Source organism: Lemur catta, chromosome 17 (assembly GCF_020740605.2).
Source record: "Lemur catta isolate mLemCat1 chromosome 17, mLemCat1.pri, whole genome shotgun sequence".
Taxonomy (NCBI): Eukaryota; Metazoa; Chordata; class Mammalia; order Primates; family Lemuridae; genus Lemur; species Lemur catta.
In genome coordinates, this window is record NC_059144.1 from 7868647 (window position 1) to 7894091 (window position 25445).

At 61.0% G+C, this 25445-nt stretch overlaps 1 protein-coding gene across 1 annotated transcript; it reads right to left on the reverse strand.

Moving 5' to 3' along the window:
- Positions 1 to 596: 596 nt before the first annotated feature.
- CPZ (carboxypeptidase Z) lies at positions 597 to 24755 on the reverse strand. Its single transcript, XM_045529603.1, has 11 exons — positions 24671 to 24755; positions 19103 to 19135; positions 17202 to 17576; positions 14608 to 14817; positions 11843 to 12039; positions 11274 to 11435; positions 10726 to 10884; positions 7340 to 7475; positions 5173 to 5312; positions 1730 to 1829; positions 597 to 1079 (listed from the first exon to the last, which is right to left on the reverse strand). The coding sequence occupies exons 1-11, from the start codon at positions 24753 to 24755 to the stop codon at positions 712 to 714; spliced, it is 1965 nt and encodes a 654-aa protein (XP_045385559.1). The 3' UTR covers positions 597 to 711.
- Positions 24756 to 25445: the final 690 nt, after the last annotated feature.

Consider the following 25445-nt stretch of genomic DNA (forward strand, 5'->3'; position numbering starts at 1 on the left):
GACACAGCTCTGCCTGGCAGATCCCAGAACCAACAGACCCTTGTGAGGGTAAGAGAGGCGGACCAGGAGGGGTCCCTGTGGGGAGGGTCCCTGGACCCAAGCTCATGGCATCTAAAGGATGGGGGGCAAGAAAGACCCATCCCCCTCGAGTCCGGGCCCTTGGAAGCCTATGAGCCTCTGAGTGTGACCCCCTCAGACCCCAAGTCCTAGACAGATCTCCTGCCCTCCAGGCCTGGACCATGCCTTGGGGTCATCAGCTGCCACCCTCGTCCCGTCTAGGCAACCCCCTGCACTCCTGGACAGACAGCTGTGCCACAAGACCCAGAGCTCAGCCTGCGGTGGCCTTGTGCCACTGCCCCCAGCCTTGGTTTCCCCATCTGTGAAGTTAGTTCAAGGTCTGGGGGTCTGGGAAAGGCCGGTTGGTCCACTGGGCTCAGCGCAGGTGGGCTGGAGTCCCGGCCCTGCCCCCGGCTGTCAGGGGCAGCAGGACACCTGCCCAGGGCCGTCCTGCGGACCAGGCCAGGGCTGTCCCCAGGTAACAGGTTGGGTTCCTTCCCGTCCTGGCAGGCACCTCACGCAGAGCCTTCCTCACAGTAGAAGGTGAATAAAAACACTTTAATAAAACTGCAACGGCTCCGTGGGGTGTCTGTGGCAGACAAGGTCAGGACGCAGGGTGGCCTGGGCCTCTGCGCTGGGCAGGGCGCGGGTGGGCTAGTACCTGAGCAGCCAGCGCGGCCGGTGCGGGCTGAGCGAGGAGAAGTAGGACCACCACCAGGGCTTGCTCCCGCTGGCCGAGGGCGGCCTGCGCGCCCCCAGGGGGTCAAGGTCGGACTCCTCGGGCGCCCCCCGAGGGCTGGCACCTCCCGGCGGGGCGTGGGTCCCCGGCCCAGTCCTCCTTAGCCCGTGAAGGAACGTCTTGGGTCCCATCCCCAGAGGCTGCAGAATGAAGTCCACGCGGCCAGCCCTCTTCATCCGGGCAGGGATGGTGACTTTCTTGATGACCTTGGAGTAGCCAGGGGCTTGGGCAATGACAATGTGGGACCCTGGGGGCAGCAGCCTCCAGTAGTCACCATCCGGAGCTGTGGACAAATGGAATAAAAATGACTCGCACCGGGGCTGCAGACGCAGCCTCGAACGATGGGTGGGAGTGACTGGGGGAGGGAAGCACGGAGGGCAGGCAGACCCCAAATGTGCACTTGCCTCTGCATGGGCCTGGAATGTCCTTCTCACCTCTTTTCTCTGTCAGGCTCCTATCCATCCCTCAAAGCCCTGCTTTGGCAGCCTCTCTTCTCTGAAGCCTTCAGTGACCATCACCACCCCCCATACCCAAGTCCCTCTCTCCTCTAGGCCGTGTCTCTGTCAACCACACAACACAGTGTGCTGCGGAGTCCCCAGGGGCAGCTGGAGCCCACAGAGGGCTGGACACACAGTGGGGTGTGAGCGAACAGGCTCCCGAGTGGGTGGCCCTCCCCAGCCATCTCTGAGAAGGAGGCGTCTCCCTGGGACGACAGAACACGCCCGACTGTCAATCAGCAGCCGTGACCCCAGCAAACTCGTCTGTGGGCCAACTGCAGGGGACATGGCTCGTGGCAGATGCAGACCCCAGGCTCCCACCCGCCGCCGACCAGGCAGACCTGGGATGAATGACGCCATCCTGTCAGGCACTGGGCCACCAATGGCGTCCCCTTGGCAAGCACAGGCCCCAGGTGAGGGCCAGTAAGGAGCCCACCTGTGGTGATGTCGTGACGGATGCCTTTGACCAAGATGCGGGCGTTTTTGACCGGCTTGCCGAATTTGTCCGTCACCACACCCTTGATGCCGCGGTGCACCTGGCGAGAGCGGAGAGGCTGCTGAGCTGGCCTGAGTGCCGGGCACCGCCAAGCATCCCAAGCCCGCGCCGGGTCTTCGGAGGACTCTGCGGCTCTGCCCAGGGTCTGGCCGACTCTGCGTCCAGGCCACCCCGGCCTCCAGCGGGGGACCCTTTCCTGCTGCCCTCTGACTTTTCTGAGCTCCCTCCTGCCCTCCCGGCCGCGCGGGGCTCCCTGCCGCCCTCTGCGCTGAGGTTCCTGAGGGCAGCGCTGGCAAGGACAGACGGGGCCCTGGCGACAGCAGCGCGGCTCCCCTCCTGCACATGGCAGGACAAGCCCGCCTTGGTGTCACCGGCAGGCGGGAATCCCCACGCGGAGAGAGCAGCCAGAGCTGGACACGGCCCGCCCAGCCCGGTGGGAGCTGGCCCTGCACACGCGGCCGACGTTCAAGCTTTCCAAGAGGCAAGCACCTCCCAGGGCGGCCTGGTCCTGGCCACGTTTCTTCCGAAAACACCCCGAGACCCAGCCAAGTGGCCCTCTCCATGCGGCAGAAAACAACCCAGGGTCAGAAGGTCACGACAAGCAAGACCAGGACACTGGGGCTGCCCCAGCGGCCCTGGCTGTGGGTCCCTGACGCAGCACACTGCACACGGGACAAACTCTCGCCTTCTTGTGCCTCAGTCTCCCCAGCTGTGAGACGTGTCGGCAAAGCCAGAGCACCGTGCGTGCTGCCGGACCCACTGTGCGTCGTGCGCTGCTCTGAGGTTTCAGCCAACGTGTGAACTCCTCCGATCCCCCTGCTGCTGTCCCCGCACTGTGACCCACGAGGAAATGAGGGCAACTGGTTTGACTGATGACAAGCGGCCGGCGAGCCGCAGAGCTGGAGCCAGACCCAGACCTGAGAGCGCCTCACGGCCTGTCAGCGCCCACTGACGCCCCAGCCGCAGCCCCGCCAGAGGTCGGCGCTTGTCTCTCCCGCCCCGGCCAACTCCAGCACTGGGCTCAGGGAAGCCAGAGCCTGGCACGGCATGTCATGTGGTCTCGGTTCCCCAACATGGTGGAGGGCATGTGACTGGCCACTGCCCGCTGCCCTTGCGGGCTGAGACCACTGCCTAGATGTTCTGGCCACAGGTCACTGCTCAACAGAGCCACGCACCTGGGACAGTCTCTGCCAGACTCTTGTCTGGGGGAGGGATTTGGAGCGCATAAGGTAAGATTCCCCTGGGTCGGGGGAGATGGGGCCACAGGAGGGACAGAAGATGTCCCCACAGTGTCCCCTCCACCAAGAACCCCCTCTTTGCCAGCTTCCCCACCTGGCTGACTCCTCTCCCTTCAGGGCACAGCTCACATGCCTCTTCCTCCAGGAAGCCCTCCCTGATGATCAGCCACACCAGCAGCTTCCGCCAGAGCCCCACCGCCTTGAGCATCCTCTCTCCCAGCCCCGACCTCACGGTGGTGTCACTTCTGCCTCCCTGCCCCACCTGAGAGCAGGAGCTCACCCGATGTCAGCCTGCACCGATAGATTGTGTTCTGTCCTTGCTCTTGGGGTGAAGAGTCATCTTCATGCAGGGAGGGAGAGATGGCTGCACCCGCCCTCGCTCAGGGCGACGTAGACACCCACCCGAGGGCTGGTCAGGATAATTTGAAAAAAGCCTCAATTGGCCACGACAGACTAGATCCTTATCAGAAGGCAGCGCCCGGCTGTCCTGGGGGCCGTCCGTCTCGGGAGCCGGCCAAGCCTGCTGCCCGGCCTGCGCAGTGTGGCGCGCGCTAGTAAATCTTCATGTCCCAAGACTTCACGTACAATATCTACAGAGCAATCCCAGCGCCATGCAAGGCTCCTTAAAACTCATTTTCGCCAGACAGCCGTAAAATGAAACGAGTGCCGAGGTCTGGCCCGGAGCCGTTATCGAATGATGAGACTCACCCCAAGTATCGAGAGGCTGCTGGCACGGCCAGAAAAAAGGAACTCAAACAACACTGATAACGTTCCACTATTACCTGGGGCTGTGTTTTTGTCCTATGGCCGCAGCTGCTGCTGCCCCAGGAAGGCTCTGCCTGGAGGAAGCCTCCTGATCTTTCTAGAAAGGAGGGGGCTCACAGACAGAACTGGGGTCTGGGGATGGGCAGATCTGGGTTTAAGCTCTGGGCAATCGCTGGGTGACACTGGGCAGGCCATGTCACTCTCTAACCCTCTGTCTCCTCCACTAGCAGTCTCACAGCCACGGTGCACCTCGAATGTGAGCCCGTGTGTGGCCCAGGGACCCCAGAGTAGCACTGTCCTTCCCCTGAACCTGTCTATAAAATGGGGCAGTCCTGTCTGCACCCAGGACTGGTGTCAGAAGTAGATGCCTTATATGGGTGGGTGCCAACTGTAGAGTGCTGTGCCCTTCCACAGCCTCCTGCTGCCTTTGGGCAATCCCATTTCTCTCTGAGGGCCTACTTCTCCCTGCTTCTCACTGGGATGTCTGTGCCAATATGCAACGGGCATGATTCTTGAAAACGCTTGGAAAAAAATAGCAGAAGCTTCTTCAAAACCCGAGTTCTCTTCTAATGACCTCCCGAGTGCCTCCCAGGTCCAAGCACCCTCTGAGCCCTGCCGGGGGAGGGCAGTGCCTGCCCTGACCCTGAGTCCTGGGGAGAGCTTGGCTCCCAGGTCCAGTGAGGGATACTTTAGACACACTCTCAGCTGTCCCCACTCACTGTCTACCCACTATTTCTGGGTGACCTCAGCCCCAAGACAGTGGTCACCCCTCAGTCAGGCTGCCTGCCCCTCCCCGGACCTCTGACAGCCCTTTTCTGTCTGTGTCCTCCCCTCCAAGTCCAAGGGACAGACATGCCCCAAAGTCCTGCCTGGAGTTCACAGCCCCCTGCAGCCCTCACCCCAGCGCCTCCCCGAGAGCAGTGCCCACCCCATCCCACCGCCCACTCCCCCTGCACCCCCAGGAGGGCAAAGGCCCCATGGAGTCGTAGCACGTGCTGGCCCCTGCTCCAGTCCTCCTGCCCGGCTGCCTGGTTTCCCCACCCTTCTTTAAGACGAAGCCCCACGGCCTCCGAGGCAGGGTTAGGTGGCTCCCCTGGGCACCCCCAGCCCCTGCACTCCCTTGTTTAATCGTGCCCCTTTTAGGCCATGAGACCTTTGCTCGTGGGGACTGTGACGTATGGCCCTGGGGTCCCCAGCACCCTGCTGGTCTGAGTCGTGCATGGACAGTTAACTCACAAACACGTGAAGGTTAAACGCGTGTTCAGGTAGGGCAGCGAGGCCCACCACGCACAGGCCAAATGCAGAGGCCGAGGGGTCACCTGGCGGCTGAGTCTGTCCCACCCCAGGGCCCCAGAGCAGCGAGGCCACCCAGGAACTCACCATCTCCATGAAATTCAGAAGCGGCTCCTTGTTGTGCTGCCAGAGCGTGTATAGGGCCTCCTCAGGGGGGAACTTCACGCAGCCCAGCTCCACTGTGATCTCAAAGCAGTTCGTGTGCAGGTAGTTGAAGTCGGACATGCCTGCGGCACAGGGGCAGCCACATCGTCAGCGGCGCGGCCAGCCCGCGTGCCCGTGGGCAGCGTGGACAGGCTTCACCACCTGCAGCCACCTCCTCTGTGTGCAGGGGCTGAACACGAGGTGGCTGTTGTCATCCCACCTTGCAGGTGAGCAGATGGAGGCTCAGGCATTTAAGGGCCTTACCCAAGGTCACACAGTGGGGAGGGCAGAGCTGGGCTTTGCACCCAGGCGGTTTGGTGGCAAATCACACCACAGGCTTAGCCGCACACTCTGCTGTCTCTGGGTAGAGAACAAACCGATTTCTAGTGGGGAAACCAGGAGCAAGTGGCGGGCAGCTCCCTGGAACAGAGCTACTGGCCTGGAGGCCCCCAGGAGTCTGGTCTCACAATGATGACAATGTCCATTTACCCAGATGCTGTCCTGACAACAGCCAGAGAGGGTGGTCTTCCTACCAACATCTTCCAGGACCCGGGGCCTGGCCAGGTTGCACAACCAGCGAGGCGGCAGCAGAGAAAGATGTCGAGGCACATTAGGCCGACTGAGGCCCCACCAGCTCCTGCCGCTGCTCCATTTGCTGCTGGAATTTCTTGTCCAGCAGAAGCCATGACCATCTCTGGGGTAGGCCCGGGGTGCGTGGCACTGACAGGGCAGTATGTGTCAGGGCTGTAGGGAGCCCCAGTGCCCATGGCCACTGTTGACTGTCACTGTCCCGGTCTCCCAGTGCAGCCACAGTCCCTCCGTCTGACCCTGGGCCTGGCCACTGGCCCCATACTTTCCCTGGGCCGGTGCCCGCTGCGGGAGGGGAGCCTGGCCTCTCCCAGCTCGGCCCATGGCGGTCCTTTGCAGATCCCAGTAATGCAGCCATGGAAGACCATGCTTCTGGGTGACCTCAGCCCCAAGGCAGTGGTCACCCTTCAGTCAGGCTACCCTTTCTGCTGGTGCCCTGCCCTCCAAGTTCAAGGGACAGACAGGCCCTTGGATCGGTGTGCCTGGGCTCTGGGATGGGGAGACACTGCCCTGTCCAAGGGAAAAACTACGCGTGCCAGTCACAGGAGGAATGTGTGCGGAGCAGGCCGTGGACGTGGCTTCAGAGCGCAGGAAGAGGGCCACCTTCTCTGCCTGCGCAGGGAGATACGGTTGGCACGTGAGTCCCGGCTCTGCCACCTATGGCCGTGGACCTACAGCAAGTCCTTCCCTTGTCTGTGCCCAGTGTCCTCATCTGCAGGACGACACAGATGGTCTGCGCAGTGCGGGGTGGGGGGCGGCAGGCCGAGTGGTACAGCTCAGCTGCGCCCCTCAGGGCACAGGCCAGCGTGCGAACCACACCCTACTGCTGTGATGCCTTCACCCAGGGTAGCTTTGGCAAATAAAAATACCGACGCCCAGTTAAAGTTGAGCTTCAGATAAATACAACATTTTAGTATAAGTATACCCCATGCATATTCTTATAAGTATATTCCATCATTGGGACATACAGCACTAAAAAAATTCTTCATTGTCTCTGAAATTCCACTTTAACTGGGGCTCCAGTATTTCGTCTCAACCTATTTAACCCCTAAAAGGCACAAAAGGATGGGTGGCGGGTGGAATCGTGCAGTGCCAGAGGTCGTAACACTGCAGAGAAGGCAACTGCGAAAAGCCGGCTCTTGCGCAACACGCGCACTTCCCCCCACGCTGCGGGTGGACTCCAGCCGCCTCTGCCTACCATGAGGCCTGTGGGGGTCTCCAACATTCCAGAGCCAGTTCCCACCAGTAGGGTGCCCTGTGAGGCGGCCCCGCCCCTGCCCATGGCCCCTGCCTCCCTCCCCCATGGCCCCTCCCTTCCCGCCCCCCCTGGCCACAGCGCTCCCCTACAGCCCGCCCCAGCCCCACCCCTCTCAGCCCCACCTGTAGCCCAGCCTCACCTCCACCCCGCCCCGTCCCACCTCCGCCCTCCGCCCTGCCCATGGGCACATTCTGCCTCCCCGGGGACCCACTCCAAGCCACCCACCCACAGTCCTGGCCCTGCCCCTGCCCTGCAGGGCCGCACCTCCCGTGAAGCTGTACCAGTCTGCCCCGTTGATGATGCTGCCCCTCTTCAGGAAGTTGCCCCCACACCTGTGCTCCGACTTGTCCATCATCATGGGGTGGACGTCGGCGTAGGCTCTGGACAGCAGCTTGAACATCTGGAAAGGCAACCAAGAAAGAGGTTCCCTGCCAGGCCCAGACCAGAGGGGGATCCTGCAGGAGCGCTAGGGCTGGGGGCAGCGCAGTGAGGGGAGGAGGAGAAGGGACAGTGTCCGAGCAGCGGGCACAGACTGGACAAAGGCCGAGGGTGGCCACAGGCAGTCTGGCACTGCCAGAGCTCAGGTAGGTGCGGGGGTGCACACCTGGCCTGGGAGCGTTCTCTCAGAGGATGCACACTGGTGTGGGCAGGGTGTGCGGAGCTCAGCTTTGCAGTTCCTAAAGCTTCTGGGGGGGGTGGGGGGTATTGTCGGAGGGATGGGGCAGGGGTGGGCCACGTTTTTGTGGAGTTCGTGGCCCAAGCAAACCTTGTCTATGAATGATCATTTCTGCATTCCCTTCCGGCTGGCGCTAACCAGCACCATCAGCTGCCGGGGCCCCTCCTGGTCCATCCCCAAAGCTGGGCGGACTCTCTCGAGGTCTGCTTCTGACCCAGCCGTCACCCTGCTCCCCCAAGGCCTCCCTGCCCCATGGTCCCTCCTCTCCACCCTCGCTCTGGGCCTCCCTCCTGTCACTGCTCAGTTCCCTAAGGGTAAGGCATGGAAGGCAGCCAACCCTCCATCCCCAAACCCTGGTGCGCAGTGCGAGGACATCTGGAGGAGCTCCGGGAGGCTGGCTCGAGAGCTCAAGGGACACACAGACGCCCCCCTGTATACTGAACCAGGTGGGCACAGCTGCCGGGGACTGAGCAGGCCAGGAACACAGGTGAGGACCACACAGAAACCCAGCCTGCCAGGCTCCTGCCTTGGAGAGCCCTTGGCAAACTGTAGCTGCACTAATTCCTGGGGGGGTGGTGAGCAGGGCAGGAGGGTGTGGAGGGCAGGATGGCGCGGGAGCCAAGCTCAGAACAGGATTTTGGGGAAAGCGCAGATGCAGAGATGCGAGAGACGGCATTGCTGCCTGGAGGGCCTCAGACGCTGCCCAGGGTGCTGGCTGTCATCCCTGTGGTGTCCTGGACCTTTGGAAAGGGGGTACCTTGGGCCACACGAGCCAGCCTTCAACTCACACTCCCCCCACCCCGTGCCTCTCCCGGGACTTTGGTTTCCACAGAGACTGTGGCTGGCTGCAGGGCTGCAGGGTTATCGATTGGTGATTGATGGCTGCTGGGAGCAGGCCGACTTTTCCTGACTCTGGTGGGACTCATTGAGGTGAACTTCCCCCCTAGAGACATCTTGCAGCATAGCATCTGTCTCAGCTGAGAGACACTGAGCACCGTGACGGGGCTCCTGCGCACCTACCTGGCCCAGGCATCGCCCCGCTCTCCAGGAGCACAGGCAGGCGGAGGCCAGGCTGAGACTGCAGGCCCCCAGCCAGCCCGCCGGCACCCACCGAGCTCGGAGCACAACCTGGCACCCTCGCACCTTGGTATGTGCTGGTTGCCGGAGTCAGTGAATGAGTGAGTGAAGGAATGAGTGAGCGAGACAATGAGTGAGCAAGACAATGAGTGAGCAAGTGGATGATGAATGAGTGGATGAATGTATGAGTGAACAAGTTAGGGAATGAGTGAATGAATGACTAAGTGAATGATTCATGAGTGAGTGAATAAACGAATGAGTGGATGAGTGAGTGAGTGATGCATGAGTGAGTGAATGAGCGAGCAAGTGAATGATGAATGAGTGAGTGAATGAATGATACGTGAGTGAGTGACTAAGCAAATGAATGGATGTGTAAGTGAGTGAATGATGAATGAGTGAGTGAATGACTGAGTGGGAAAATGACTGAATGTGATGCAGGACAGATGGGCCAGTGACCCAGTGTTGCTGTCACAGCCCTCTCAGGCCCAGGGTCAGGGCACTCACCTGGCCTCCCCACCGCCGCCTGCCCAGCTCCTGCTGCACAGCCAGCCCCTACCCTACCTGGCTCCCCTGGGTCCCTGCACACACGTCTGTCTGAGCCTCCAGGGCCCCTCCCTGGCCTCCGCTGGAAGTCTCCACCTCACCTGTGGGCTCCGTTTGGGAAGCCACCACCTCAGGAAAGCCCTCCTTAAGCCCCAGGCTAGGTTAGGCTGGGGTTCATCACAGCTGCACATGCACACACGCACGCACACACTCAGGCATCCACGCAAACCCAGCCTCCAGGGCAGCCCTCCTGGGGCCCTGGCCATCTTGTCCTTGACAATTTCTGGCTCCATCTCCCACCATAGACTAAGGACCCCAGAGCAGGGACCAGTCCCGTCTGCATTGGCAGTGGCAGCTCCAGGACAGGGAAGGGGCTGGGTGAGGCTGTGCCGCTTGGCCAGGGGCCTCAGAGAGAACGAGCAACGTGAATGCTGCTAGTGGGGAGCCGGGGCCTGGCACTTTGCCCCCCTGGCCCTTCCCCTAAATCCCACATGGAAACTGCTGCGGAGGCAGAGGGCAGGCCCGGCCTAACCCTAACCCTAACCCCTGTCTGATCCACCAGGAGGCCTGGAGAGTGACTCTAGGCCAGTCCAGGTGGAGGTGCTGGAGGGAGGGCAGGCCAGGCCTGGGGCAGGGTTGCCAGGGGCAGCTCCCAGAGGTGAGCGCCAGCTCCCTTGGCTGTGGACTGTGCACCTCAGATTGCACCCCTCCCTCACCTCCACAAAATGGGAAGTGCCAACTCCCAGGCCCTTCCCAGAGGACCAGCTTGCGTGAGCTTCCATCCTGCATGGCCCGTGGAGGGACAGTCAGGGCTGGGGCGTGGGCAGTGCGTGGTTCTGGGGAGTGTGGGGTAGGGTCCTGCACCACCATGGGCTGCATGGCCTGCTGGTCTATGGACAGCGAGGGAAACTGAGGCCCCCTCTGGCTCCGGAGGAGCCCAGCGCCTGACAAGCTTCCTCCAGGGAGGGAGGGACATGCCATGCACGCTGCAGCACTGCCCCCTGCCGGTGGTGTGGGCCGCACCTCCCCACGGGAACTCCCAGACCGGCCAGTTGGGGCGGCTCTTGGGGCAGAGCGTGCACTGCACCATGGTCCCCGGAGCTCCCGGGGCGGGGGGTGGGGGGGGGGACGCCCACAAAGCGTGGGTGCAGCCGGCCTCTGAAGCTCAGAGAAGAGAGGGGCTGCTCCCTGGGCCAGAGGCTTCAGGAGGGGGCTTCACTGGGAGTTGGGCCCAGCGGGGCTGTTCTGACCCACACTGAGCTCCTAAGGGCCCGGCGACACCTTTGGCTTCAGGGCGCCCGCTCCGGGGGCCGCACACACCCCTCCCTGCCCTCACACACCCACAGCCTCTCACCTTCTCGTCAGGCGTGGGAGAAAACATCTTCTCCTCCTGGGGGTGCTTGGAGAAGTCGAAGGGGTAGGACACCACGAGGTCGCCCCCATGGAGGCTGGCCGAGAGCACGAAGGGTACGGTCCGCATCCACTTCATTATTGCCTTGGTCTCGGGGGCCACCTGCCCCAGACAGAGGAGGCGCCCTCAGGGCTGGGCCTGCCCTCCGCCACTCCGCTGACCACTCCGCCACTCCACGGGCCTCCCCAGCCCTCTGCGCTCGGGGCCCAGCGCACCCCTGACAGAGTGCATGGGCACTGCTGAAGGTCTCCGCAAGGAAGCGCTGTCCGGCCAGGACAAGGTGGCTTCAGCAGGGCTCACCCGTCACTGAGCACCTGCCAGGGACTCCTGTTTTCAACGTTATTCCCTGAATCCCAACAACAACCCCGTGAGGAGCTGTCCCCATTTCACTGACAGGCGACTGAGGCTCGGAGGGAAAGGCAGGACCTGAGGGTCCCAGAATGACCTGGGACGATGCTCGGGGGGACAGGGTGGGCAGCGGCGGCTCCTACCTTACCCCACCAGTAGTGCTGCGGGATGGGGATGTGGTCACTGCGCACGCCGCGGGTCTCGGCCAGCCGGTAGTACTCCGACGTCAGGTCCGGGAAGTTGCGGTTCAGGTCCAGGTTCTGCGCGTTCTGCCTCCCGCTTGTCCACCCATTGTAGCTGGCGCCCTAGAACACGGGCCAGTCCCCAACAGAGGGTCAGCACGTCCCAGCCTGAGTCCTTGCATATGGAGGCCTGGGGCCGGGCTGAGGGTCGGAGCCCGGACGTCAGGCTCTCTCTGGCTGTATGTCATGGGCGCCAGCGTGTCCGGCCGGCAGCCCCAGCCACCTCTCCCACCTCCTGGCCCCTCACAGCTGGCACTATCATTCCATTTTCTCTATCATACACGTCACCTTTGTAATACACCTGGAATCGTCAGCGCTTCCCGTCCCCTCCCCGCCCCAACAAAGCAGGACCTTGCTGAATCCCCCCCACCTAAAATGACCAGCCCATGGTGCTACTCATAAAAACTGCCAGTAAATGAACAGATGAGGAGGCATCAGGCCCACATAGATCCAGATATCGGGGTGCTCACTTCGGCAGCTGCCACCTCATAGCCATCGGGGTTCATGGAGGGCAGCAGGTGGATGCGGGTGGTGTTGACCAGGCGCTGAATGCGGGGGTTGCCCAGCAGGTACTCAGAGCACAGATACTGGGCCAGGTAAATGAGCATCTCACGCCCTGCCACTTCGTTGCCGTGGATGTTGCCGATGAGCTTCACCTCAGGCTCCACTAGGGGGAAATACAGGGACTCAGAGCCTTGTCCCAAAGTCCTGGGGTCCCCAGAGGCTCCACCCCCTGCCCCCAGCCAGGCTGCCCAAACGTGCTAGGAGCAGTCCACACTTATTTTGACTCAAGAATCTCTGTGTATAATGAGGTCTCCTCAAGGTCATCACTTTTGTTGAGTTCAATTTTTATGTTTAGCCATATTATTAGCATGACACATCAAAGGTATTAATAATAATGCAGGTTAATCATTGATCCATGTGAATTTCACTGATAGCCACTCTTCATGTTCATGTAACAAATCAAGGTGCACATTGGTGCTTAGCTGGGAAAGAAGATGGTCTTCAAATGGTTGGATGAGGATGAATGGATGGATGGTGAGGATGGATGGATGGATGGATAAGGATGGGTGGATGATGAATAGATGAATGGATGAATGGATGGATGGGTGGATGATGAATGGATGGATGGATGGGTGGATGGCGGATGGGTGAGTGGGTGGGTGGATGGGTGGATGGATGGATGGTGGGTGGGTGGATAGATGGATGGATGGATGGGTGGATAGATGGATGATGAATAAATAGATAATGGATGAGTGGATGAATGGGTGGCTGGGAGGGTGGGTGGGTGGATGGATGGATGAATGGATGGATGATAAATAGATGATCGGTGGGTGGATGGATGATGGATGGGTGGATGGTGGATGGATGAATAGATGAATGGATAGAGGGATTGATGGTTGATGGATGGATGGGTAGATGGATGGGTGGATGGATGGATGGATGGGTGGATGGCAGAATGGTGAGTGGGTGGATGGATAAGTGGATGGATGGGTGGATGGGTGGATGGTGGATGGATGAATAGATGAGGGGATGAAGGGATAGATGGATGATGGATGATGGGTAGATGGATGGATGAATGGATAGATGGGTGGATGATGGATGAATAGATGAATGGATGGAGGGATAGATGGATGAATGGATAGATGGATGGATGCATGAATCAATGGATGGATGGGTTGATGGATGCATGGATGAATAATGGCTGAGTGAATAAATGGGTGGGTGGATGCAGGAATGGATGTATGAAGGGATGAATGAATATACTGTGGGAAGAAGAGTGGATGGACTCTTAGCCTTACTAGCTAGTGACCATGGGAAAGTCACTCCTCCTCTCTGAGCCTCATGTTGCTCACCTGGAAAATGGCATCTCCCTCCCCAGCTGTGTGCAACAGGGACCTCCAGGGGTCAGAATGCATGTGACTTGAATTCCACATCCCAGGTGTGGAATGTGGCTTTCCACACCAGTCATCTCCTTGGCCCCTCTACACAGGGGTCACCCCTCATCCTCAAATTCCAATGCCACAGGAAGAGCTCCTGCCTTCCACCCAGAGCACACCACAGCTGAAGTGGGGAGCAGAGTGGGGCTTGGGGGCCAAGATGCAGCCAGACAACCTCTGGCCCCAGTGGGAGATGGGCCTTGGGTTCATGGCATCCATGCTGCCCAGGCCAATAAGATGAAACTGGCTGGGGTGGCCATCCCAGAAAAGGGACCCAAGCTGATTAACCAAGAGGAGATGCATTTTTCAGTAACTCATGAGGACCAAGGGTCGAATGGAGACTCTAGATCGATCCTGTCTGACTAGTGCACTCTTGTGGACAGGTAGGCTGGGGGCCCGGGCCGAGGCAGGACTCCCAGAGGCCTTGCACTTGCCCTGTGTGCTGAATGCTGTCGGTGCCCAGGGCGGGGACCTGCGTGGCCATCCCCTCTTCCCCACGCAGGAGGGGCTGGGTCTTTGCTAGAGCACACTAGATTCTCAGACACCACCCGCCCGAGTGACCCTCTGCAACTTAGAGTAGGCAGCAAGCTAGAGCTGCAGTAAAGGGTGATTCCTAATTGGTTCTGCAAGAAGGTAGCTCCAAAGGAGCAGTAGCATCTAGCAACTTCCATGCTGCCCCCTCTCATCTCAAAGCAGGATCTCTAAGCCTGTGTGGATGGGAAGAGACTCAGGTGTTTAAGTGGAAAAACCACTTTATTCGTATCACTTTGTGGTATCACGTTGCACAGCACTTTGGAAGAGCAGGTCAAGTGCGTGGGACCACGGACTGCACAGAGCCGCCTGTCGTCCAACTTCTAGGACAAGGTTGTAAAGCAGTGAAAGTGCACAGCACAGGGTCCCCTGTGCCCTCCACACACGCAAGGGACTGGCACTCCCACAGCTCTGTAAGGGACTCACTCTGCTTCTCCATGACACCCGGACCATGCCCGGCCCCTCCAGCCTCCCTGCAAGCCACACCCTGCACCACCTTCTACTTTACGTTTCCAGTTAGTCTTACGTCTGTTCAATCCCCCCCAGATCAGTGTCTCCATTGCTACTAGTCTAGTTGCCCCCAGATTTTCAAGTAAAATGGATATTCTGGGGAAATCCTTTCTACATACGGCGGTTCCACACGCCCTGTGGGACCTGGCCGTGCACCACCAGCACCTCTGCCTCGACCGGTGCCCCAAATGCCCCCAACTTGTGCACCCCAAGGCCAAGCGGGGCTGGGCCTGGACCCCAGGCACAGGGCTCACTCAGCTCGTGCTGGCCTGGGCGGCCCGAGAACTCGATGACCAGCAGCTCCTTGCCGTCGAAGCTGCGCCCAATGCTGTAGGTCTTGGCCACATGGGCGCAGCGGGCGGCCGTCCTCTTCAGCACGCGCACCATCTGGGCGTAGGAGTGGTGCGTGAAGCGGATGAAGGTTGGCGGCAGCCCCGAGGGCAGCGCCTCCTCGGCTTCCAGACCTGTTGGGGGAGAGTAGGGAGCCAGGGTCAGTGTCTGGTGCCCGCAGCCCACCCACCCATGGCTGCCCCTTCCACCCCACCCCTCCCCTGCCACTGCCTGGGGACGCCTGACCACACCTGGCACCCTCACGCCCCCACTGCACGGCAGGGACGTGGTGGTGGGACCCACGTGTCTCCCTGGGTGGCTCCCTGCCCACCTGTGTTTATGTTTTTAATTAAAGTTCCCTTTGTAATATTTAGAACAATGTCTCCAGCCAACAGCGGCACCGGAGAGGTGTATAAAGCACAACAGTTCCTAATGTTACTGTGAATAAAAGTAATACGCAGTCACGCTAGGCAATCCCTAAAATACGGAGCAGCAGAATATAACAGAAAAGACACATGTACAGAGTCCTCGGCCCACAGGTGTGCTGCTGCTGACTTTCTGTGTCTCGTTTTCCGTGATCATCAAGTGTAATCACCATGTTCTGCTTTGCTTACGTGGCACCGTGTTTAAGTGGCACTGTGGTGTAAACAGTGTCCACGCCAACACACATCGGGCGAGCACGAGCTACCACTGGCTGTTGTGGGTGCTGTGACAGTGACAGCGTTAACACGACAGACAGCGCCTGCCCTAACCCAACCCTCACCCTGCACCAGCGGGAAGAAAGGAGGGCAGGGGAGGGGAGAGGTTCCTGACGTGTCTGCTGTCCACCCCATCCCGCTCGCTAGAGCAGAGACACCCTGAGGACAGCCCTGGGGACCTGCAGCCCCACCCTGCCGAGAGCTCCGCAGGCCCACAGAAGCCGGACGTCTCTGCAGGCCGGCCCCGGGGACCACAAAGAGTTAATGCTTTTCCCCAAGTGTCTCACTCGCCTGTGGTTTTGTTTCTGCTCAGAAAGGTTCTCGAAGGGAAAGAGGGCAGATGGAACAGGCAATTTGGTGGCGGAGACGCCTGAAATAATCTCTCTCAGTAACCTCCTCGGGCTCTCCCAGGGCAGTGGGCTTGGCACCAGGAGCCGCCTGGCTTCCTTCCCCCATCCCCGGCCTCCCACAGCCACCGCCACCACCCTGTCGCGCCTCTGCGGGGGCTGAGGGCAGTTCGCAGGCAGACGGCTCCGCTGCAACCGCACAGAAGCCCGGGGTGGACAGCCCCTCTCGGACCAGGAGCACCAGGGCCAGCCCTGCGTCTCCACATGGCCCAGCCCAGATTCCGCCCCAGAGGCAGGTCTGTCCCCTTCCCTGCCATCCTCAATGTCCCAGCACAGAGCCACGTATACAGTAGGTGCTCAACAGCTGTTTGATGGACAAAGCAGTCCATCCATCAGTGACTGGCCTGGTCACTCCCCAGGCCTCTGCTTCCTCCTCCGAGACACGAGGTGAAGAACTAGCACCCGCCTGTCGTGAGCCGAGGGGAGGCGGCACCTGGGTGGTGCCCGGCACCAGCCCCGTGAACCTGCTCAGGACTGGACACTGCGGCACGGCACTCACTGGCACACGAGGCTGCTCAAATTTAACTTTAAAGTCACTTAAATGAAGTAAAAGGAACACGTCAGGGCCTCAGTGACGATGGCCATGTGCCAAGCACTCGGTGGCCGCTCTCTCGGACAGCACGGTGGCACCTTCCCCCTACGCAGGACGCTCTGCTGCCAGAGCTGCCGCAGGCCACACTGGGTCTATGGTGGCACCCGCTTCGTGTCGGAGGGGTGGATGACAGACTCAGGGAGGCCCCTGCGGGCCACCCAGCACCGGGCCCACTGTGACCTCTCTGTGACCTCTCCGCATGGCGGACACGAGTGGCCCACTGCTGCCAGGCTGCTGCTCCGCCCCCACTGGCCTGTCCACACCAGACACCAGAGCCCGGCTCCCCGAGTCCCACAGCCCAGGGACCACACACCCCACTCGGAGGAGTCCACTCCAGGCCAAAATTCCCCGTGTGACCTGCGAGGCCCAGACACAGGCAACTATAAGGCTTTGCCCGCCCAGACTAGGTGCACAGCGGGCACTGCAGTGCTCTGGATGGTATGCACAGGGAACCGGCCACAGGCCAGCCCTGCTCATGCCCACATCTGCTCCCGGGGCACCTCCATCCCGCATACCCCACGTCTGCCCCCTGAGAACCTCCATCCCCTCAAGCCACATGTGCCCCCGACCAGGGGCATCTCCATCTCAGGCCTCCTCATTGGAGCCTGGGCGAGGCACAGCCTGGGCGGTGGGACAACCCTCCCTCTGCACTGAGCCCACCTGACCCCTGCCTGGCACCCTGCTGGGGCCGCAGGGCCAGCACCTGCACCATCGCAGCCCCTGGGAAAGCGTCAGCTGCTGCCTTCACGTGGCTCTGGCCTCACTGACCACCTGGACGCCTGACTGCCCCACTGCTGACAGTCCCCAAGGCCTTCCCTTACCCCGAAGCTTCTCCAGCGGGTCGTAGCAGACTTCCTCCTCACGCGCAAAGTAGCGGTGGCAGTCGAGGAAGTAGGGCCAGGCCATGTCGATGGCATCAAAGGCAGGCTGGCAGGCCTCACGCAGGCTCTCACAGACGTGCCGGCAGGGCCTGATCGCCCGGCCGCCCTCGCACCGGGGGGCCAGCACGGCGCAGCCCAGCAGCCGCAGGTCGGGGTTGCACTGGCCCTCCAAGAGGTGGTGCAGGACACTCAGCAGGATGTACTCGGAGCTGGCCTCCACCGCCTCCCGCGACCGGTGCTCCAGCGGGGTGGGGAAGGTGGTGTGGTTGTAGGCGGCATCGCTGCAGGTCCTGAGCTGCAGGCCCACGCAGGAGGCTGGGGAGGCAGGTCAGCATGTCATTCCCTCCCGTGATGGCCCACATCCTGCGTCAGACTTACGAGGGGCCCGCTCTGCCCACTCAGACCCCACCCATGGCCGGGGCCTGCAGGGACGGGGACACCGGCCATCTGGCCGGGGAGGGTCAGCACAAGGGTGGCTCTGGAGGAAGCTGGTGCCTGTGGGACAACAGAAGGGTCCTGAGACTGACTGGGCTCAACTCCTCACTAGCGAGCAAGCCGGGGCAGGCCGCTCAGAGCCTCAGGGTGCAAAGTGGGGACAAGAAAGCAGACAGCAGTCATGTGGAGGGTTCCTCCACATCAGGGCCCATGAGAGAGGCCAGCAGATGGCATTAGGGAGAGAGAGGTGCAAACCGCCCCAAAGACACAGCTCCAGGGCAAAGAGGTCCCCAAAGATGCACGCGGCCTGGACTGACTTGTGTTGCTGGGGGGAAGGCCGACCCCTAGTTGGCAAGCTGGGGTCCAGGGCCTTGGCGAGAAGGGGGGATACAGACAGCTGCGTCTGGCCTGGCCAGTCTGTTCTGCATCTTGCAAGGACGTGTTAAGCCCAGGCGGGAGGCGGGGTCTTCACTCTCGCTGGGCAGTTTCACGCTCAATCATCATGGCTGTTTTTCCAGCCCAAGAGTGGAGTCCAGCCCAGTGTGGACAGGCTCCCACCTGCCACGCAGGGCCCTCCAGACCCCTGTGCTGCAAGATGCTGTCCTTGCAGCTGCGGCTCCACACTCGAGCCCCTGGCACCTTCTCCTCCTGTCCTCAGCCGGACTTTGCGGAGCAGCATCGCATGGCACCAGTCGTGACATCTCGCCACTTTCCACGTGAAAGTTTAGCAAGGACAGGTCTGATTCTGCTCAGCATTCCTCTGCTCAGTACATTTACTATATGCCATTGGCTTTTGTGCTGGGAAAAATTTTTCCTGATTTTTTTAAAAAGTCTAATCCCTCCACTAGAATATGCCAGATGCCCCAATCTGGCTGGAGGTGACTTGCAGGAATGTTTGCTTCTTTTAGAGAACCGGCTTTGTCCTGAGCACTTCAAATACACGGGATCCCACATAATTCTCAAAATCACCCCAGGAGGTCAGTACACCCCTCCTCTTCCTCATTCTACAAAGTAGGAAATCGGGGTCCAGAGGGGGAAGGGGACTTGCCCAAGGCCCGGCTCATGGGTGCCCGGCACGGAGCCACGGTGCAGAAATGCACGCGGACAGGCCAAGCAGCCTGGGCTGACCGTCCAGAGCTGCCCCGTCGGGTGGGGCCTGGGATCTGGGAGACACCTCTGGGGGCCGGGCGGGCAGAGCAGGGCGGGCGGCCGTGCACCGAGGGAAGGGCGGGCCAGTTCATTGTGTCTAATTTCTAGCTGTGTAAGGAGGGGCTGGGTTTGATTAATGGGCCATGTTATTCATTACCCACTTGGAAACACGGGTTCAGCTCTCTAAAATGTTTTGATATCTGGAGGGGCCGGAGCACAGCTACAAAACAAAACCGGGGGAGGTCCAGGTACTGTACCGCTCTGTGCAGCTGCGGGCCTTTGGCATTCACCTGGAAAGAGACACAGCAGCGTTAGGGACACGGCCACTGCCGCTCACTCATCCCCTAACTGTGCCCGTTGTTGGCGAGTGCTCTCGGGGGTCCCAGCCTTGGCCACCTCCGCCAGGGTCTCTCATTCAGTTTTCACAGCAGCCTCTGAGGTAGACACGGCTGTCACCCCGAGTCTCAGGCAGGCCGCGTGACTTGCTGAGGAAAGACAGGCGGCAGGCAGCGTGGCTCGGGGCCTCCATCAGCGCAAGCCGGGCTGACCAGCGGGTGCCGGCAAACCCTCTCCGGCGTACAAAGCCCCACCTCAGGGTGTCGGCCAGTTACCAGGGTGTAAATATTAATACTCCCATCACCGCCAGTTTCAAGCCTCCAGAAGGCTAACAACTAATTCTCACTGGATTCCGGAATATTTAACAGTCAGCCACTAGGAGCCCATACTGGCTCCACCACGCCCCTGACGCTGACCCCACGTTATTCGAAACCCCACCAAGAGCCAGCCGAGTGCAGGCTCCCGGCCCTTGAGAACACGCTGCAAGAGGGAGTCTCACCATTTATTGATTGGGGACCCTCTCCCAAGAAAAAAAGGATCAACACGCAAAACTGTCCTTGCAACTGTGGGGTTTCAAGGGCCCTCCCCAAAGGCCAGACACCTGGACCCAACAGCAAGACCCTGTGGAGGCCAAATAAAAGCAACCTAAACCAACACCCCCTGCTGAGTCTCCTGTAGAGGCAGGTGCCAAGCGCTCTGTGGGAAGGGTGGACTCACAGCAAGAACTCGGTGACAGTGTCGGCTCAGCTGGCCCTGGAAAGGGTCTCGAGGGCCAGCCAGGAACAGCGGAAGCCAAGCAGCAGGTGTGGAACTGTGGGCGGGGGGCAGCCAGGGGCAGGGGGGCGAGAGGCTGGAGACAGAGGAAAAGGTTCTGCTCCTGGAGCCCCACCCGAAACCCAGGACTGAGCCTTGGGGCTGGGAAGGGTGGGCTGCTTTTAGGAGTTCACCTTAAAATTTGGGGGTTGTGTCTGAGCCCGTGTGGGTAAGCAACCGACAACTCCCCACACGGAGACGCCGTGGGAGCGTGGACCTGGTCCCACTGTACTGGCCGGGGCTGCATCTCCCGAGACACTCCCAGCGCTTGGCTTCCCCACGGCGCACCGGGCAGCCGCAGGCCTCATCCCCGCGCCGACCAGCACACAAAGCTCTCGCGTGGTGGTGACGTTCAGGGCCCCTTCCCAACACCAGGAGCTCAGATAGCAACACCGGTTTCCACCCTCGTGACTGACGACAAAGGAGCCACACAAACTCGTTCAGGGCGTGCAACAGGGAGTGTGTGGACAGCCTGGGAAGGCGCCTGCTGCCCTTGGGCCCACTGTCCCTCCCTGTCCAAACCACGGGCTTGGAGGACGCTGACCGGGTGCCTCGCGGGCAGTGGGGGCAGGGAGGAGGCCCAGCATCAGACCTGGCAGGTTCTGGGCTCCAACCCCAGCCCTCCCAGCAAGGAGACTGGACGAGGGGCTCTTTGTGCCTCATCCCCCAACTGTGTATGGGGCTCACTATGATCCCTCTGTGGGGATATTGTGAAGCTTCTACGGGACGGCCGCGCCCTGTGCCCGGCACGGGATCCGGCATGGGAGGTGTCCCCTAAGCGACAGCGCGTACCATTGCCGTTCCTGTTTCATAACAACCCGGGACAACAAGCGGGAGGAGTCCTTGCTGTTCTAACTGGCTGGTGCCACTTGGGGAAAGCAACGGGCAAGAGTGTCATCTTCCTGAAGTGTCTGGGCAATGGGACAGCAGCTCTGACCCGACAGAGGCTGAGTGCACCCCCACCCATGCCTGCAGACGCCCGCAGCACAGGTGGGGTACAAGTCAGCAACAGGTGGCTTCAGTCCCCCACACAGCATGACCACTCGCCCTGGGACCTGCAGGCGTGGGGCTCACGGGGCACTCTCACGGACACCCCGTGGGACTCAGAGGCCATCACAGTCCTGAGTGTTCCCAGATGTGTGCTCCCACCCCTCTGCGGAATGAAGGAGCCATGACATCTTGAACCAAGACTTTAGGGAAAAAACGAAAGAAAGAAACTGGCCCAGGATCCTGCCCCGTTCTCTGCCCGTCTGTACAACTAAAGACAGCACGCTGGGGGAGCACATGAAAGGCTCACACCCACGCAAGCCCCGTGCGGACACGTGTCCTGGGCAGCACCCCGTGTGGCCACCTGTCCCTGCGGGCCCTGCTCGAGCCTCTGCATCCAAGGCTGGCCATTTGCGGGGCTCGGGCTGGCCCCAGGATTCGCTGTCTCACCCTGAGTCAGCTCTGTGGCCCAGGCTCGCCACAGGGACAATCTTAACCGAGTGCCCCATGCTGCCTCGCTGTCCCCACGTCCTGGGACTCTGATGGTGTGACAGCTGTGTGCCTGGCACGGAGCTGAGTGTGGGAAACCTGGGGACTCGTCCAGACTCTTGGCAGATGTCAGTGAGCAGAAGGACTAACTCTAATCTGACCCTGGGTCTCTGCTGGCCTCATGGAAGTGTGTGGTGAGGTTTCCCTCCCTGTGCCAGCTCCTCCAAGGCCACCAAGTGCCCTGGTCCGTGAGCGCCGGGACTACCAGGCAGGGGCTGGACAAGCAGATACCTCTGGCTCCTGCGGCTTCAAGTCTCCCTAATTTACTTACAGTTGAGGAAACTGAGGTTCAGAGATTGAACATCTTATGCCTCAGTTTTCTCATCTGTGAACTGGGGGTAATAGTCATGCTCACCCCTGGGGCGGCTGAAGGATGCAACTAGGTGATGTGAGAGCAGCACCTGGCGTGCAGTGGGGCACACTGTGGCCGGGGGTGCGCAGCAAACAGGAGGACCGCTCTGTGGCCCTCCCGCCAGGCCGGGCTGCTCAATCAGGGGTTGATCGAGGTGACAAGGGGCCAGCACTGCCGACTGGGTCACCCCTGCTTCCGGGGTGGCCACGTGTGCAAGGAAGAGAGGGGGCGGGTCAGTTTGCCAGGGCTGCAAACTAACGACCGTGGTGGCAAAGGACCGCAAGTGGGTGGGTTAAGGCAACAGTTCACCCCCTCACAGTCAGAGGCCAGAGCTCTCAATCCCGGTGTCTCGGGGCTGTGCTCCCCCGAGAGCTCCAGGGAGGCTCCTTCCTGCCTCTCCCAGCTCAGGCAGCCCCAGTCGTTCCATGGCTTGTGGCCGCACCCCTCGTCTCTGCCTCTGCAGTCACATGTCCTTCTTCCCTGCCTGTCTGCCCATGTCCTGATGTCCCTCTTCTCAGGACACTAGTCACTGGACCTAGGGCCACCTAACCCAGCAAGACCTCATCGTCAACAGATTTCCTCTGCGCAGGCCCTGTTTCCAAGTAAGGTCACGCTCTCAGGCACCAGGGGACGCAGCTCAACCCGTGACAACGAGCCCCACGTGTGCTGCTCTGGCCACAACAGTCAGGATGGGATGGAGGCGGGGCCCAGAGTGGTTGTGCAACTGCCCCGAGGTCACACAGCCGGTTCTGGAATGAGGTTGAGCCTTACCCAGCTGGCTTGGCCTCTCTGAGCCTCTGACTTTCACCCACAAAAGGGACAGACCAGCCGACCCAAAGCCCACTCTCTGCCCATCCCAGCCCCCACCCGCTCTTTCAGCCACAGAGTGTGGAAGCAGGGCCACCTCGGATGGCCTGTCCATCAGCAGTGCAGCCACGCACCCCCACCCACAGGACACGCTGAGACAGCCCCAGACACCCGATCTCCGTGGAAGGCTGCACATCTAGGAAGGCCTCAGACCACACTGGCCCACGTGGTGGCCACCAGCCACATGTGGCGACTGAGTGCTCGAAATGCAGCAAGTCCACACCGACGTGTGGATCAGCGTAAAACGCCACAGTCCAGATTTAGTACTAAAACAAGAAGGTAACATATTTCATTAGTAATTTTTGTATTAATGACAAAATATGGGAATAACATTTTGGATATATGGTATTAAACAAAATTCGTTATTAAAGTTAATTTCACCTATTTCTTACTACCTCTTCAGTGTGGCTCCTAGAAAACGTACAATTACGTGTGTGGCTGGCGTGGTATTTCTGGGGATGGCGCTGGTCTGAAACCTGCGTTTTAGCCATTCGGCTCCTCGCAACCACCAGGTGGCAGCATTTCCTCAACCAAGGGATGGAGGTCGCACTGAATCCCTGGCTCCTCTTAAACTGACGAGAGGCTGTTCCTCCTGGTCAGGGCCTTCTCTAGCTCATGAGAAACCTGGATGAGCTCAGAGAGGTCAGGCCATCTGCCTATGGTCACACAGCACAGTAGACAAGTCAGGATTTGAACCCAGACCCCAGACCCTAGCAGCATGAAAGTCACCTCAGCCCCTGTGAAGATGGGATGAGGCAGAGGGGACAGAAATGCCCAGGTCTGCTCTGAACTCTGACATGTGACAGGGGCGTGGCAGCCCTTGGCTAAGGAGCCTGGCTCTGTAGAGGCACTTGACTTCCATGCTCGTCTGCAAGGAGGGATTTATTCTGGAAACACTGATGACACGCAGGCTGAGTACCAGCCAGAGACAGAGATCACCCTGTCCATCCTCCTGGTGAGGAAGGGGCGACCAGCAATGCCAGCGTCCAGAGGAGGGGCCTGTACTTCTCCCTGGGAAAAAGGCACGTCAAGGAAGGCTTCCTGGAGGAAGGGGCTGGAGTCTCTGACAAGGCTATGGTTCTAGACACGTTCAGGGATCTCAGGGGTTTCGGTGGGGTGGCGGGGGTCCATCCACAACACTGTGCATGTTCTGGCAGCATCCCACGGCACCTGCCCACACACACCCTGCCTGGCCTGGGCTGCAAGAGGGGAGGGGGCAGAGGTGGGGGAGGCCCAAGGAGGACGCAAAAGTCCAGCTGAGAGAGAAGAGGGAAAAGGTACACGTTGGCACCAGAGAAGGGCATTTGCTCCCGAACATCACATCCACCCCGCCTGTCCAGGCAAGTCTCAGGTGTCCACGGGCCCAGCACTCGAGGTTCTGAAGCCGACAGCTGGACCCTCGAGCCCAAGCGGAGCCCACCCCTCCAGGAGCACAGAAGGCTGCTGGCGGATGCACCCCACACCTCAGGCGGCTCCCTTAGGGGGTGTGCCTCTGCCCACCTGCCCCCACCCCACAGCCAGAGGACCCCTCAGGCAGGTCACATACACAGGCACCCCCACCCCCAGCATCCCTGGGACCGCCTCTCTCCCTGCCTTGACCCCTCCAGGAGCACCCACACCCCTCTCAGCCCCCGGGGCACTTTCGAGGACGCGGTGGTCCACATCACAGCCCCTAGCTGGGAGGCAGGGGTCAGGAGTCCTGGAAGGACTTGGGGTGCCCCTCCTGCTGTGTCCCCACCCGGAAGGGCCTCGCCCCCTGGCCCGGCCGGCGTCCCTCTGCTGCCCACTGTGCTCAGCCCTGGGGTCCCGGTCCACATGCCACCCTGGTCCCAGGTCACATGGCGCCCACTTTGGGGACGCTCTAGCGGGCGTGGGTGCGTCAGCAGCGGGAGCGAGGTCCCGGCCCCGCGGGCGGCCTTACCGGCGGGGTCCGGGGCGAGCGCGCACCCCCGGGCGGCGGCGGCCAGGGCGGGGAGCAGCAGCAGCAGCAGCGCCCGGGCCGGCATGGTGGGCGCGGGCGCAGTGATGTGGCACTGGGGCCGGCCACGGCCAGGCGCTGCTCGTTGGCTCCCGCCCCCGGCGCAGGGGGGGCGCGGGAGTCGGGTTACAGGGGCAGCGCCAGAAACCGGAGCGGAGCGGAGGCAGATAAACGCGGCCGCCCCTCCGCCCCTCCCCGGCTCCAGCCCCTCCGGAGCGCCGCCCCGGCCTCCTCCGGGCTCAGTTTCCCCACCCCCCGCCTGAGGGCACCCGGGAGCTGTCTCAAAATTCCTGCTGCTCCTGCCCGAAACCCTGATCCCAGGACAGGAGGTCTGGAGTGGAGGCGGGGGCGTCCCCGCTATGGGCCTCCCCGGAGGAGGGTCCCCCTCCAGACCCTTGAGGCTTGCGGCGGGTGTGGGTGCACAGGGAGGGGCTGTGTGGAGACCCCTGCTAGGTACCTGGGAAGCCTTGGGCTACTCCCCACCCGTGATCTGGTGGTCGCCCACTGGGGGACGTCACCAGCACAGCCAGCAGGGACATGTCAGGGGACTGAAGTAGTGGCTTAAAGGCCCTTCTTCCTGCTGCTTCCCTAGAGAGGAATCAAGGCAAGGTCGTGTGGTGGGGAGGTGGCCCAGGGGGATCCGGAGGGGCTTGCACACTTCCTCTGCACCTGGGGAAGTAGGAGGGCCCCTTCTGCCATGCCCCCACCTCCCTGCAGC

Excerpts from the sequence above, each read along its gene's own strand:
- CPZ (XM_045529603.1), bottom strand. The coding sequence starts at position 24,755 with ATGCCGGCCCGGGCGCTGCTGCTGCTGCTGCTCCCCGCCCTGGCCGCC. Across the intron at positions 19,136-24,670 it reads GCTCGCCCCGGACCCCGCCG|GTGAATGCCAAAGGCCCGCA; the intron begins GTAAGGCCGCCC and ends GTCTCTTTCCAG. Across the intron at positions 1,830-5,172 it reads TTCTGAATTTCATGGAGATG|GTGCACCGCGGCATCAAGGG; the intron begins GTGAGTTCCTGG and ends CGCTCTCGCCAG.